This window comes from Ursus arctos, unplaced genomic scaffold, assembly GCF_023065955.2.
Source record: "Ursus arctos isolate Adak ecotype North America unplaced genomic scaffold, UrsArc2.0 scaffold_1, whole genome shotgun sequence".
Lineage (NCBI taxonomy): Eukaryota > Metazoa > Chordata > Mammalia > Carnivora > Ursidae > Ursus > Ursus arctos.
Genome location: NW_026622763.1, coordinates 108,691,674 through 108,705,831, shown reverse-complemented (window position 1 = coordinate 108,705,831; position 14,158 = coordinate 108,691,674). Strand labels below are relative to the sequence as shown.

The following is a 14,158-nucleotide window of genomic DNA, read 5'->3' as shown; positions in this document are numbered from 1 at the left end:
TAAGTAGGCTATTTTGAATCGGAAAAGAGGAAGAAGCAAGTGGTGAATCAACAACAATCACACATTTCTCTGTCTGGGCGACTGCACCAGGCGGGGTCAGGTGCAGAGCCAGGGAAGCCGGGAGACGAGCTCAGGGTGGGGGAAGAAAACACTCTTGGTTTACGCACAAAAGTCACATGAAAAAGAAGATTCTCAGAAGGGAAAAGCAGAAGCCACAGGAGACGATATGATCAAAGTAATATTAAGCAACGATGACATTCAGGGGTTAGGAAGACAGGTGATAAAACAGGCAGAAAGACAAGTCTTCCGAAAGCACAGCAAATCCTGCTGCTGAGGCCCTAGGCTGGTGGAGGGCCCACTGGCCAAGCCTTAGACAGGACAACTGCTGCTGGCCGACGGGAAGCCAGAGTTAAGAGATAAACGCGAGGGCAGGAAACAACACGGGGGAAGTGTTAAGACTAAAGCAGGTCTGCCAGAGGTTCTTCTGGATCAGGGAGTGGGGGGATACCAAGAGGCACAGGAGAGAAACCAGATTTAGAGAAGGGATTAGGAAGGCCCAAGATGAAAGCGATAAGGGCAAAACAGGATTTCACTTCATCTCAGACTCTGAAATCAAGCCCTAGAGCTCTAGATGGAGGATCAGAGATGGGCGGACACAACATTCTAACTGGGACCCCGCTCCCCTACCTCTCTGGAATCCAGCGTAACATACTTTATTAGGAAAAGTGGGGTTCCCTAAAGTGGGACTTACTAAAATACGTACGGTCAAGCACAAACGTGCCAAAGCTTTCAGGGGGTCCCCCAGGGCTCAGATCTTTCCTCGAATACTGGCAGGTACTGAGACAAAAGAGGAAACGGCTGACAAACATATGTGCATAGAACTGAAAAACTCTGCCGTGACAGAAGACATCAAGAAAAATGTGAGAACACAGAAACTGAAACTAGAGCTAAAAACATAAGAATACCCATAAGTCAATTAAAAAAAGCAATGAAAATAAAGCACAGGCTCTAAAGCCTCAGAGAACACACTAACGGGGATCAAACAGCAGGACACACACACACTCACATCAGCAACCGGGAAACACAAATGGAAATCAGACACCACTTCCCGTTTCTCAGATGGGAGACACTTTAGAAAAACTGGTGACATATCCAGGATGGTTCCAGGGGGAGAAGATCAGAGCAAGCTCACACTGCTTTGGGAATGCAAGGTGTTCCAAACTTGTTTTGAGGGAAATTCCAACTTCAAATGCTTATCTTTCAGCACTTAAAATGCCCATCAATTTCCTTTCTAAGAATCTGTGTGACTTAAACAATTCTGAGAAGGCAGACATGGGCCTACCCTGTGCCAGGTACCGTTCTAGACTGGTGGAATACACGAGAGAGCTAAGCAAAGATCCCTGATGCCAGAAACGGAGGGATGGCGGTGGGAGGATCAAGAAACACACTGAAGAAATACTGTGCCTGCTGGGAGTGTTCCTAGCTGAGTGTGTGCTGCTCTGAGCTGCATAAGGGTGCGGGCGAGCGTTTCCTGTGTGTGCTGGGAATTCTTAGAAAGTCAAACAGCATTATAATACATATGCTATGGTCCCATTCTATAAAAAACAAAAGCATAAATAGACTATGCTCTGGAAGGGTAAGTATGTACCTGTTAACAACAACTGCTTTTATGGATAATGAAAGAATTTTTGGGGTGCCTGGGTGGCTTACTCTGTTAAGTGCTGGACTCTTGGTTTTGGCTCAGGTCATGATCTCAGGCTTGTGGGAGCGAGCCCTGCGTCGGGCTCCATGCTGGGTGTTGGTCCTGCTTGGTCTTCTCTCTCTCCCTCCGTCTCCACCCACACCCCTGCTCACACTCTCTCTCTCAAAAAAATAAAGAAAGAACTTTTATTTGTAGAATTTAGCACATGAGCTTGGACTTTCTTTCTTTCTTTTTTTTTTTTTTTAAAGATTTTATTTATTCATTTGACAGAGAGAGAGACAGCCAGTGAGAGAGGGAACACAAGCAGGGGGAGTGGGAGAGGAAGAAGCAGGCTTCCAGCAGAGGAGCCTGATGTGAGGCTCAATCCCACAACACCAGGATCACGCCCTGAGCCGAAGGCAGACGCCCAACGACTGAGCCACCCAGGCGCCCCAAGCTTGGACTTTCTTAATGAGCACACAAATAGAAACAGGCCAATAATTTAAAAATATATACCAAAGAATCCACCAAGAGGCTTTCAGGATAGCACAGAAAAAGGCACCAGAGACCAACACCCAGCACAGGGCTGCAGGGAGGAGGGGCACTCAGGCTGGCGGATGGACAAGTGCAAGGCAACCTCTCTTAATGGCAAAACGGAGGCCCTTTAAACAGTCACGATACCAGATGATTACAATTAAAACATATTCCTACACGGACTGTTTGCAGTAAGAACTTCACAGAAATGATCACACTTCCACACTCATATCACTCACCTAGCACATGGCATCTTATACTCACTGAGGGCATTTTCATGTACGGTGAATTACAAAGAATAAGAACTTGACGGCAGTGAGAATACTAAAAATCTACAAGTGTCAGGTGTTCCTCAGAAACCATCAGACTCCCCACCTGCTCCCCCATATCTCGGACACACTCTTTCCCAGGCCCTTGGCCCTCAGAGTAAAAACCACGTACCCTTTTCTTCAAGCGCTCCCGTTCCTTCAGGGTGAGGGTGTCGGCTTTGGCGATGACAGGCACAATGTTCACCTTATTGTGTATCGCTTTCATAAATGCAACGTCTAGAGGCTTTAGTCTGAACGGAATGAGACTGTCATGAATTCAGGGGAAGAACAATCGCTTTCATAAATGCAATGTCTAGAGGCTTTAGTCTGAACGGAATGAGACTGTCATGAATTCAGGGGAAGAACAAGGAGACTACACATTTCTGTTCTCTCAAAATTATCTCACTTCTTGTATTAAAATACGCAACTTGGGGGAAGCTGTCAACCCATTCAGTAGAAAGGAAATTCTAAGGACTTGTTGGTTTCTACGGTGAGGGGTCCACTTACCCATGTCCAAAGGGTGAGATAAAGTAAAAGCAGCAGTGCACTCTGTTATCGACGATGTGCCGCCTGTTCAAACCACTCTCGTCATGCAGGTACCGTTCAAACTGCTCATCAATGTAGGAGATAATGGTCTTAAAACTGTGAGAAACATAAATGTTGAGAACAATGGGATACAGAAGTCCCTAACTTCAAAGACAAAACAAGTTTTTTCTGTTCCCTGCCTCACTACCAAAGATAATTTGATAACTCATTTATAAGATGACACTGGAAAACAGACTCATACATTTGGCAAGATGCAGGTTTTTGGAAAGTGTGCCAAGCATAATTTCCCCCCAAGTGCTGGGTGGAGCGGGGGGTGGGGGGGGGATGCATGTCAAAGGCCTGAACAGAACGGTTCAAAGCATCTGAAGTGACTGCACAGAGGACAGGGCGCTGTGTGAAAACGTGAACCACTGCCACACAATGCAAAGAGCAACCCAGAGCAGGGAGAGGCTCCCGAGGGAGGAAGAAGGATGGGAGATCCGATCCTTCCCCTCCCCTCCCTCCTCAGGTGCTGGCAAGCTGGTGCTTCACACCCCACAAGACTGGAGCCCACTGTGTGTACCATGGACACAGTCCTCGCTGCAGGGGACGGGCACAGAGTGCTCCCCTACCTGCAGTTGTCCTTATCTGTGCTAACGAGGTCAGGGATCGAGTCTCTAAGAGGAAGGACTACATCACAACCTACTCCACTGGCCAGCGTTCGTTCAGATCCAGGCATTTCATTTATGCTAGCAGTTGATGAATGCTTGGCTGTTACAGAAAAAAATCCTCATTCTTTGTGAAATTCCTTATTTAAAATGTTATAATCAGTGCACTTTAAACTGTTTCACCATTTTATTATACACAGCTACCTCAAATCCAATCATCACTCAAACACTGGAAATGCGAATACATTCAAATAACCGTAAGCACTTCCGGGGCCTGTGTGTCCCCTAGGGGCGTACCAATCCCTGCAGTTGATGGCGTCCCCATAGCCGGGTGTGTCCACCACTGTCAGGCGCAGCTTGACCCCTCGCTCCTCAATTTCCACAGTCGAAGCCTCAATCTGGACAGTTCTTTCAATTTTCTCTAGAGAAAAAACAAACCTAATGAGAAAATGTACCTAAAAATTAAACCAGTTTTCAAAGAGAAGAGATGACCTGTTAGTTTCTTATTAATAAACGACTTAGAACTTCATTACCTCTCTTGGAGGAAGGTTTTCAGAGGTTACACAAGGACGGTGTAAAAACGATCCCCGAGTTGGCAAGAAAACCTGGCAGCTAAGATTAAATGGCAGCTTGGGAGGGTTAAACCACCAATATTGAAAATTATGACTTCCGTTGCTGAGGCAAAGAGAACAATTTATGAATTTGTTTAAAAAAAAAACGAAAAAAAAAAAATAAAAAATAAAAATAAAAAAAAAACGGAATTCAGTCATATTTATGAGAGGGCTCTATGTCCCAGTTGTGGCGGCCCGGGTCCTAGGCTCTGACTGTGTATGTGAACCCACAATGCTCCCATAACAGGCAGTAGTCAGCGACTTCAAGAACTCTTTTCATGAGAAAATATCTTCCCTTGACCCTCCCACCAAACATATGATACGGGCAGAAACTATTTCTTGTACTTCCACAGTCAAAGAAAACAAACACGGAGAGGACGGACCTGTGGATTTATGCTCGGTCTACAAGACCCAAGGGCTTCAGGAGCGGCACCTTTCCTGACCAGAAGAGCACTGTTCTTGTGTTTAAAGCAGAACAAAACCACAAGGCTGAGCCAAAAACACCAATCGCGTGCTCTCCGCAGCTCTCGCGTAGAAAGCTATGCCTACAGTGGTGTAGGGGCTTCTGTACCTGCAGCTCCAGGTATGATCCTCTCTGGGTAGAGGTCAGTCAGGAACAGGCTGTTTATGAGAGTTGACTTTCCTAGACCTGATTCACCTTCAAATGAAAATGAAAACATTGTCATGACAGGACCCGTACGACATGGGTAATCTACTGAGTTTACGGGGCACTGGGTTAAGCGCCTCACACACATCGTCTGCACGGCATCTGACCACTGCCACTTTGGTACGACTCGCCCCTTTCACTGACAGGGAAATGGGTGCCTCTGCGTGGAGAGCTATCCAGAGCAGGGCCTTGATTTGAATCCAGGTCTGTCAGACCCCAGAATTTCCACAGGGTAAGATCAGAAACACTCCCTTAGTTCTTCACAAGTGTGTGGAATGGACTTTTGAGGTGGGACTTTATTTTTTGACAAACAGAATGCAAAGTAGGTTTTCAGTTATGATTTTTGCTAATAGTCAAAGCTACCACATTTTCAGAAAACCGAACACATCTATTGAACAATGTCAACAGCACTCTGGCTTGCCAAGCTGTGGGAAACAGAGATGGAACACATGCCCGAGACTGTACTGTCGTCTATAATCTCTCCTCCTGTCACCAAGGCAGGAGTGGGCCACCTTCCCCTCTCCTGCCCTCACACTCCCCGTGCCCCAGCGCTGGTAACTGTTTCATGTCAGGCAACCCGCCCTCTCCACATTGCTGAGTATGATATGACGAATTAAGACAACACATACTAAGAATTCTTCCTCAACTATTATCATACTTGAATTCTGGATGTTTTGAGTTCTGTAATATTTGTATTCTGAGAATTTGAAACTTAACTTCAAGGAGGATTCAAGACAGCAAAAGTTAAAATTTTCATTCTAAGGGAGCATGGGCAGAGTCCACCATCTCACTGCAGGCCATCAGTTAAGGCCAAGTGCCGCATGGAGAAGTGCTTCTGAACCGCGTGCCTGACTGTCCCCCGAACCTGCCTCTACTCAGTCCTGTGCAGCATGTGGAAGGGGCCACACATCTGTTTTAAAAATCACTAGTTCTGGGAAAATGAAGAATGAGTGAATTTGAAATGTATAAACATACAAAATTAGGACTGTGCTTTAATTAGATTGCAATTTTCATATATGGAAAGGAATGTCAAAAGAACAAAACCAGAATTACACGTTGAACCTGTCCAAATGTAAGAGCACACCAAATTATCCTTTTAATAAACTGCCTAGCAATGTCCCCTTACATTTTTATCACATAATGAGGGAATTTTACCAATAACTGCTCAGTCCTTTTGTGTGCCTGGCACAGGTCCAGGCTCCGGGACACTGCTAAATCCCTGCTCCCGTGTAGCCTGGCAGTCCAGAGGAGGAGAGGACAAGTAAGCAAAGTCACTCTGTCACCGACAAAGTGGTGACAGCTCTGCGTCATCAAGCTGAAAGGGACCGGGGCACAGAGACCTCTCAGCAGAGGTGTCTGAGTGGAGACAGCATCTCCGAAAAAAGCAGTTAATATTCCAATGGCTGATTCTAAATTGTAAATCTTCATTTAAAGAGAAGTATCTTCTCTTGGAATGGCTGTCAGGCAACATCTGTAAGCAATTAACTCACTAACTCAGCACATGAAGCTACGAAGCTACTTCTGGCCTGAGTCTGTGAGTGCCCAGCTTTGTCATTCCACGTCCACTAGTGTCTCTCTGTCCTACAGGAGTTCTCAGGTGCCTTCACGTGGGGGACACAAGAACTCAGGAGGAGATCTGGAGTGGAAGTCCCACAGCACAAAATGCACCACGCTCAGCAACCCTACGCAGCAGTCCTGTGTGAGTGGTGACAGCAAAGGCTGGCTGGAACGGGAGGTCCTCAGGGTTTACAAAATGGCTCATGTTTTTAACCAATTAGGGAGAAATACACAGCATCAGGCACAAGGTGGCGCCACCATAGGAAAAATACGTGCAGGTGACAAAGGTGAGCTACATTTTAAAACAGCATTCTGAAATCCCAGAAGCTTCCGATTAAACCCCCCCAAACTTAGGCCACGCCAGGAATGCCACTAAAAACAACAACATCAACAACCCCCAAAAAACCCTCCCTAAGCTGGGGGGCTGGTCCCTTTCACATTTACTTTTCAATTCTAACCAACACAAGAAAGTGCCTTCTCAAATGCTGTGCAACAGGGCCATTTTGGAGGCCCCTGAAGGGCAGCATTCTAAGGGGTCCCCAGAGCTGAGCGCCACACGAGGAGGTGCCACTTCACGGGGAAAGGGTGCTCAGGCAAGCCCCACGCAGCTCGGAGTGGCCACCATCCCCTGCACACGTGCCCTTAGAGTCCCCAGAACACGCGTGCACGCCAGTATATTTTTGCTGAAAGGCCAATTTTCATTTTCTTAGCTTAGTCCCCAAGTTCTCAGAGTGTTCACTCTGTAACCGCCTCGTGAATTTGGTGACACTAACTAACCTATGGACTTTCTACCAGGTAACGTATTTTGGCAATAAGCTTTATTTTTTTTTTTTAAAGATTTTATTTATTTGACAGAGATAAAGACAGCCAGCGAGAGAGGGAACACAAGCAGGGGGAGCGGGAGAGGAAGAAGCAGGCTCATAGCGGAGGAGCCTGACGTGGGGCTCGATCCCAGAACTCCAGGATCATGCCCTGAGCGGAAGGCAGATGCCCAACGACTGAGCCACCCAGGCGCCCCAAGCTTTATATTTTTAATCTTGCTTTTCTTGTGAAGGGGGCCACCACCCACCCCACATAATGGTGGGGGAGTGGAAACTTGATATACACGATCACCGACTATGACCATTTGACCAGACTTCAGCGGCATCAAGTTCCTTCAAGTGACCTACGTGCCGCCTGGCCTCTGTCCTTGAGATCTTTAAAGAACATATTTGTGATTTTAAAATTTCCTGCACATTGCTACCCAAACATGTGTAGTTTTTCCTTTTTTAAGATTGTATTTACTTATTTAAGAGAGAGAGGAGAGCGAGGGTGTACAAGTGGGGAGAGGGGCAGAGGCCGAGAATCTGAAGCAGACTCCCTGCTGAGCGTGGTGCTGATGCAGGGCTCAATCTCATGACCAAGACCACAACCTGGGCTGAAACCAAGAGTCTGACTCTTAGCCAACATACCTCCCAGGCGCCCCAACGGTGGTAGTTTTTCATTTGCATGTGATCATTTTGTAACATTTCTTATTTCCTTAGAAATAAGCCACAGCTTTAAAAACAATGCCTTTTCTCTTCAATAGTCTCTGACTTATAAGTTAGGTACACTGGCCTTTTCCAGATAGAGGTTTTTCCCTCTACCCAAAAGTAGTGTTCCTAAGCCCAAATGGCGGAAAGCAAAAAAAGCAAATACCACTAATTAATTGGAATGGAAACATTTTTTGACATTCCTAGACCCCCCAAACCACCATGCCTCAGGCCTTTAGCTTAGAACACATTGTAACAGATGTGCAAAATCAATCAAGGCGAAGCCCAGATGCTCACAGACACAGTTCAGAACTCTGGCGGCTGGACACTGAGATGCTGAGAGTGGGAAGGAGCTCTGAGGGCGTGCTGCCTCTCTAACAGCTCACTGTAAAACCGACACCGAGCTCTTTCGCTTGTCTTTTGGTTAGTGAAATTGGGCACTATTGTAGGTCTTTCATAAACGACCTAATGTGAACTTTCAGAAAGCAGGGGATACCTGTATACCATTTTTCTTAAGCTGCTAACAGTTATAATCTGAAGTTGAGGGCTCTTGTGGTTAAGTTTCTAGCTGTCATTCACTACCCATCCACCCTTAATCCCCTAACTACCTGCTTTATTTCAAACCCACTTTACTGAGGTGTAACTTACATACACCTCAGTCAATAGTTACCTATGCTCACTGGAACTGTGTTGATGGATTAGTGTGACAAAGTCACACTCAGATAAACAAACTCCACCCAAGACAAAGAGGATCTCTGTACTAGGAGAGTTCCTTTGCGTTCCGTCAGTCAGCTCTACTCATCTGGCAGTACTACGTGCATATACCAAGCTGTTTTCTGTTCCTCCAGATCGGTTTGGATTTTTCTAAACTTCATACACGAGGGACCATACAGCTTGCCTTTTTGCGTCTGGCTGCTTGTGCTCAGCACAATTAGAGACGAACCCATGTCGCTGCGTCTACCAGCAGCCCGTCTCTTTGCACGGCCTGGCAACTCTCCCGTACACGGACACCTCATAGCGTGCTGACCCACCCCTGCTGGACACCTAAGTTACGTCCCATTTGGGATACTGCAGGAGGAGTGGCTATGAACATCCATACACCGTCTCTGTGGACACGTCATCATCGCTCCTGGGTGACCACGTAGGATGGGAACTGTCAAGTTACATGGCATGCATGTCACTGCGAAGAAAGCACCAAAGTGGCTGCATCATTTTTTACTCTCACCAGCTGTTGGGAGAGTTGCAGTTGTCCGTATCCTTGCTAAGATACGGACTGCCAGACTTCAAAAATTTCAGACATTCCAGGGAGTGTGTGGGGGCATCTGTGGGTCAGTGTGCACTTCTTCCTGATGACTGAGGAGGACGCTGTGTGTCCTGGCCGTTCAGTATCTCCTCCGAAATGTCTGTTCCAATCCTGTGGCCCTTTCTGTAACTGGGGAGTGTGTCTTCTTCCTGAGCTATACGGGCAAAACTTACTCATTTTGTGATTAATGTTCTTCATGTTCTAAGCAATCTTCTTACTCCAAAGTCAAGAAAATTATCTTGCCCATCTTCTTCTAGACTTCTTACAGCTTTACAGTTAGTGAGCTGTCGTATACAGTGTGAAGGAGGGATTCACAGTCCCTGTCTGCCACATGACCACCTACTTGCTACAACACTATCCGCAAAATGACCAACATTTCCCCCTTGGCATCACCTTGGCACCTTTGTCAAGAATCAGCTGCCCATGTGTATGTGGGTTTACTTTGGGCTGTTATGGTCTTTGGTAGATTTGAGTGTCTACCCTAACCACACTTCACAGTTCATCTATTCTAGGCCCTCTGCACTTAGGTTTCCACTTCAGAATCAGATTGTTCATTTCTATTTTATTTTTTTTAATTTATTTTTATTTTTTTTTAAAGATTTTATTTATTTATTTGACAGAGATAGAGACAGCCGGCGAGAGAGGGAACACAAGCAGGGGGAGTGGGAGAGGAAGAAGCAGGCTCATAGCAGAAGAGCCTGATGTGGGGCTCGATCCCATAACGCCAGAATCACGCCCTGAGCCGAAGGCAGGCGCTTAACCGCTGTGCCACCCAGGCGCCCCTCATTTCTATTTTAAAAAAGCCTGGTGTGACTTTGATGAGCATTGTGTTGCCTCTATGGATCACTCTGGGGGCAGAAGGACACCACCATGGGCATGACCAGCACGCTGGCAGCTTTCACAGCTTCCTTGGCTGTCTTCCTCTTAACCGAGTCACCACGTTGTCAGGGTAGGTCGTGCACATGGCTTGCTCTAAGTTATCCTCGTGCTACGGTAAACTGTACTGTCTTTCGAAATGTCTTTATTACTACTGGTTTTGATAGTCTTTTCAAGGTCATTTTAAAATTATCTGTTGGCAATCCACAGAAATCAAGTTGATTTCTGCGTACTGATCAGAACCTGCAATCTTGATAAAATTGACTTATTAGACCTAGTAGTTTTGAGACTCCTTAGAGTTTTTAACATACACAAGTCATTTCACTTGTAATTAAGAATGTTTTATCTTCTTCCTTCATGAGAAAGAATAACACTAACCATAGGTTTAGTATATACACTTATTAGTCAAGTTGAGAAAACTTCCTTTTATTTCTAGCTTACTAATTTTTAAAATCTTTAATGGGTTTTCAATTGTTATGACTGCATGTTTTAGATGACAGCATGAATTTCCCCTTTAGAACCACTGGGACTGATTTTTCCCAAGTTAAACCACATGCTCCTGAGATAAACCCCATTTCTTAGGATATGTAGTCAGCTTTGCCATAACATGAGCCTTGAAGGTGAAAATTTGCTCCAACACAACTGGTATGTTAGGGAACAATGTCAACGTAATATAAACTTTGCATCTGCTTATGTGATTTCACTGCTGACAAACTAGGTGGACACAGAAAACCACACGCAGCAGAATCAAGCCATAGAAGGGTACTCTCAACGTGCATGCCTCAGCTATCAGCAACCTCGGGTCAACGGGTATCGTGGGCCATACCCACCCACCTCTTGGCACAGCTTCCCATCCATCTTCACACAGCCCTCCTTCCACCATTTCCTGACGCCCATTTTGACAAACTTCAGGGACTAGTCAACCCACAGTACCTGTATTTGGTATCGAATTGTATTTTAACCAATTAACATGTAAAAACCATTTTGATTACATTCCTCACTCTCTCCCCAAATGTGCCACTGAATCAGGTTGTGAGTCTTGTGCCCCTATTTTCTCCAGAAGCCTATGGTTTCAACTGCATTACTGATAACATGGTGATTTTTAAGGAGCACATGTACATTGTATTATAGCAGAACTGACTGCATTATAAGCATTTTTATGTATTGCTGGACTTGCCAAAGCTTTATTGAGGTGTTTGTGTCTATGCTCATGAAGAGCTAGTCTGTGCTTCTCCCAGTACTGACAAAAGGGTAATGTTGGCCTACTAGAACACCCTCGGTATGAAGAGTAGCTCTGGGGGGCGCCTGGGTGGCTCAGTCAGTGAAGCGTCTGCCTTCAGCTCATGTCATTATCTCAGGGTCCTGGGATGAAGTCCCGCACTGGGCTCCCTGCTCAGCGGGAAACCTGCGGCTTCTCCCTCTCCCTCGGGCACTCCCCTTGCTAGTGCTCTGTCAAATAAATAAATAAAATTTTCAAAAAAACAAAGTGTAGTTTTGGTGACTGGATTACCTTGCAGCCTCTCAGCACAGTGCTCTCAACATCAATTAGGTCACATTGTTTGATAGTGTTATTTTAGTGTTATGTAATGTTACTGATTTTCTCTTACATAAATTTACTATGCAGAATGTTAAAAAAATCCACTCTCACAGATTTATCTTTCTCCTGATTCTGCACCGTCCATTATGGAGCTCTGTTATTAAGTGCACATACAGTGAAGGTGTTGTTTTGAACTGTCTCCTGCATCTCTTTGATACATATTTCTTTATCTCTGGGAATATCCAGGTAATAGACCTGAAGTCCACTCTGTCTGCTATTAATACAGCCACTCGGGTTTCTCATGGTTGGGCTCAGCATAAGGATTTTCCACTCCAGTCATTCAGGCTCCTCCTGCCTGTCCCTGACCTGTCATGATCATGGCTGTGCCCCTTCTGCCCTCTCCCCATCTGTCTCATTTCTTCTTTCTTTTTCTGCCTTCTTTTGGATTAAACAGGGTTCTGTGTTCTAGTTTATCAAACCTATTTGCTTTTAGCCAAACCCTTGTTTTACTTTTCTAGTGGCTGCTCCAGAGTTGACAACAGGCAACGTTAGCTTAGCAGCCCTCCCTTATGGAATATTCTGTCAGGTCAAGGTACTACAGTGGCTCTTAGACACACCCTCCTTCCTTTGCTACTCTGGCTTATCATACTCCAACGTCATACATTATTAACTTCGTCTTAAAGGCAATTATAATCAAAAGAGATGAAAAAAACCAAAAAAAGCGTTTTATATTTACCAACATACTTGCCATTTCCAGTGCTCTACCTTTTCTGTTAACCTGAAAAACCCTGTTTAATAATCTTTCTTCTGGCAGGTCTGACAGTGGTAAATTCTCTCCGTTTTTATCTAAAAATGTTTATACTTCATTTTTTTTAAGTCTCCATCAGAATTCCAGGCTGATGGTTTTATTCTTTCAGCACTTTAAACTGTCATTTCTTATGGCTTATGTTACTCCTGCTAGGTCAGTGGCTCTTCTTCCCTTTGATCCTCTGCAGGCCATGTGCTTGTTTCCCACCACCCACCGCCTTCCTTGTAAGATTTTTCTGCTTATCACTGATCTTCACCAACTGTTTATTGTGTGCCCTGGTGTGCTTTTCTTTGTATTTATTCTACTTGGTGTCTGGATATTTTCTATTGGCCTTTTTTCTTCTGTGGTGTATGATTTGCTGTTAGGTCCATCAGAAAAATTTCCATCTCCAATGTTGTAATTTTTTTTTTAAATCTCTAGCTCTTTAAGTTCTTTTTGGTTACCTTATTATGTTGATATTCTTCTTCAGGTACCAGAAGCGTATTTAAAATAATAAAAGTTCTTGCTCACCAATTCGATCATCTCTGTCATTTCTGGATCTGTTTCTCTATTGCCTGATTTGTCTCCTGGTTTTGCGCTACATTGTTTTGTTTCTTTGCATAAACAATAACTTTTTATCGGATGCAAGCAATTCTAAATATTACACTGTAAACTGGATTTTGATATCCTTCTTTAATGAAAGATGGCTTTTATCCTACAAGTAGCTTATTTGTCAATCAGCTCCATCCTTCAAGGCTTGTTTATACCTTTGTTAGGGAAGGTCTAGAACAGCTTACACACAGCTACTAGCAGGTCTCAGCTCCTTGCCTTGGCGGACTTCTCTATAAAGCTGCTAGTGGGTCCTCCCAACACAGTGGCTGACATCCCTCAGATCCCCCAGAGTGATTCAAAAGAAGACAAGGGCAAGCTGCAATCTCTTTATGATCCACTCTCAGAGTCACACCCCTTCATTCCTGCCATGTCCTACTGCCTACATGGGTAAGCCCTACTCAACGTGGGAGGGGGTAGAAAGTATCACAAACACCAGGAGGCAAGGGCCACTGGGGCCATTTTGGAGGCTCAATGACACTCTCACCACATACAAATAAGGAAATGACAGAAATATTAGGATTTTACTCGCCAACGAAATTTTCTGAAGAGTTTTTTTTCCAAATCCCCAGTTGTTTGATTCTGACAATAAAGGAATTTTCCCTTTGACTTTATAGGTCATACTATTATACCCTAAAGGTTGGGAAGGGGAGATACCCACATATTTAACAAGCTTGAAGATATAAGCTAATTTCTTACCGACCACCATCAGTGTGAACTCAAAACCCTTTTTCACTGATTTTCGGTGAACTTGATTGGGAAGATTTGCAAATCCGACATAGCCAGGAGTTTCTGGATTTATAAACTGAGTTGGTTGTTGCTAAAATAAGATTTTACAAAAAAATAATACCTTATTAGTTGCTTTTAAGATATAATCAAACCCGTGACAATAGTATCATTAGTTCTCACGTATTTAAAAAAATTTATATATACATACATCCACTTTCAAAAATTAAAAATTAGTATGGTGATTATGCATCAGAT

The 14,158-nt window shown here is 44.6% G+C and overlaps 1 protein-coding gene across 4 annotated transcripts in view; it reads right to left on the bottom strand.

Moving 5' to 3' along the window:
- SEPTIN2 (septin 2) overlaps positions 1–14,158 on the bottom strand; it is a 32,574-nt gene that overhangs the window by 9,959 nt on the left and 8,457 nt on the right. For all 4 annotated transcript variants that reach the window (XM_057306300.1, XM_044380346.3, XM_026490900.4 and 1 more), the window contains 5 exons: positions 13,874–13,994; positions 4,899–4,985; positions 4,014–4,137; positions 3,031–3,165; positions 2,657–2,774 (listed from right to left, as the gene is read on the bottom strand). In XM_057306300.1, the coding sequence (XP_057162283.1) occupies positions 2,657–2,774; positions 3,031–3,165; positions 4,014–4,137; positions 4,899–4,985; positions 13,874–13,994 (585 nt within the window). The remainder of the gene's footprint in view (positions 1–2,656; positions 2,775–3,030; positions 3,166–4,013; positions 4,138–4,898; positions 4,986–13,873; positions 13,995–14,158) is intronic.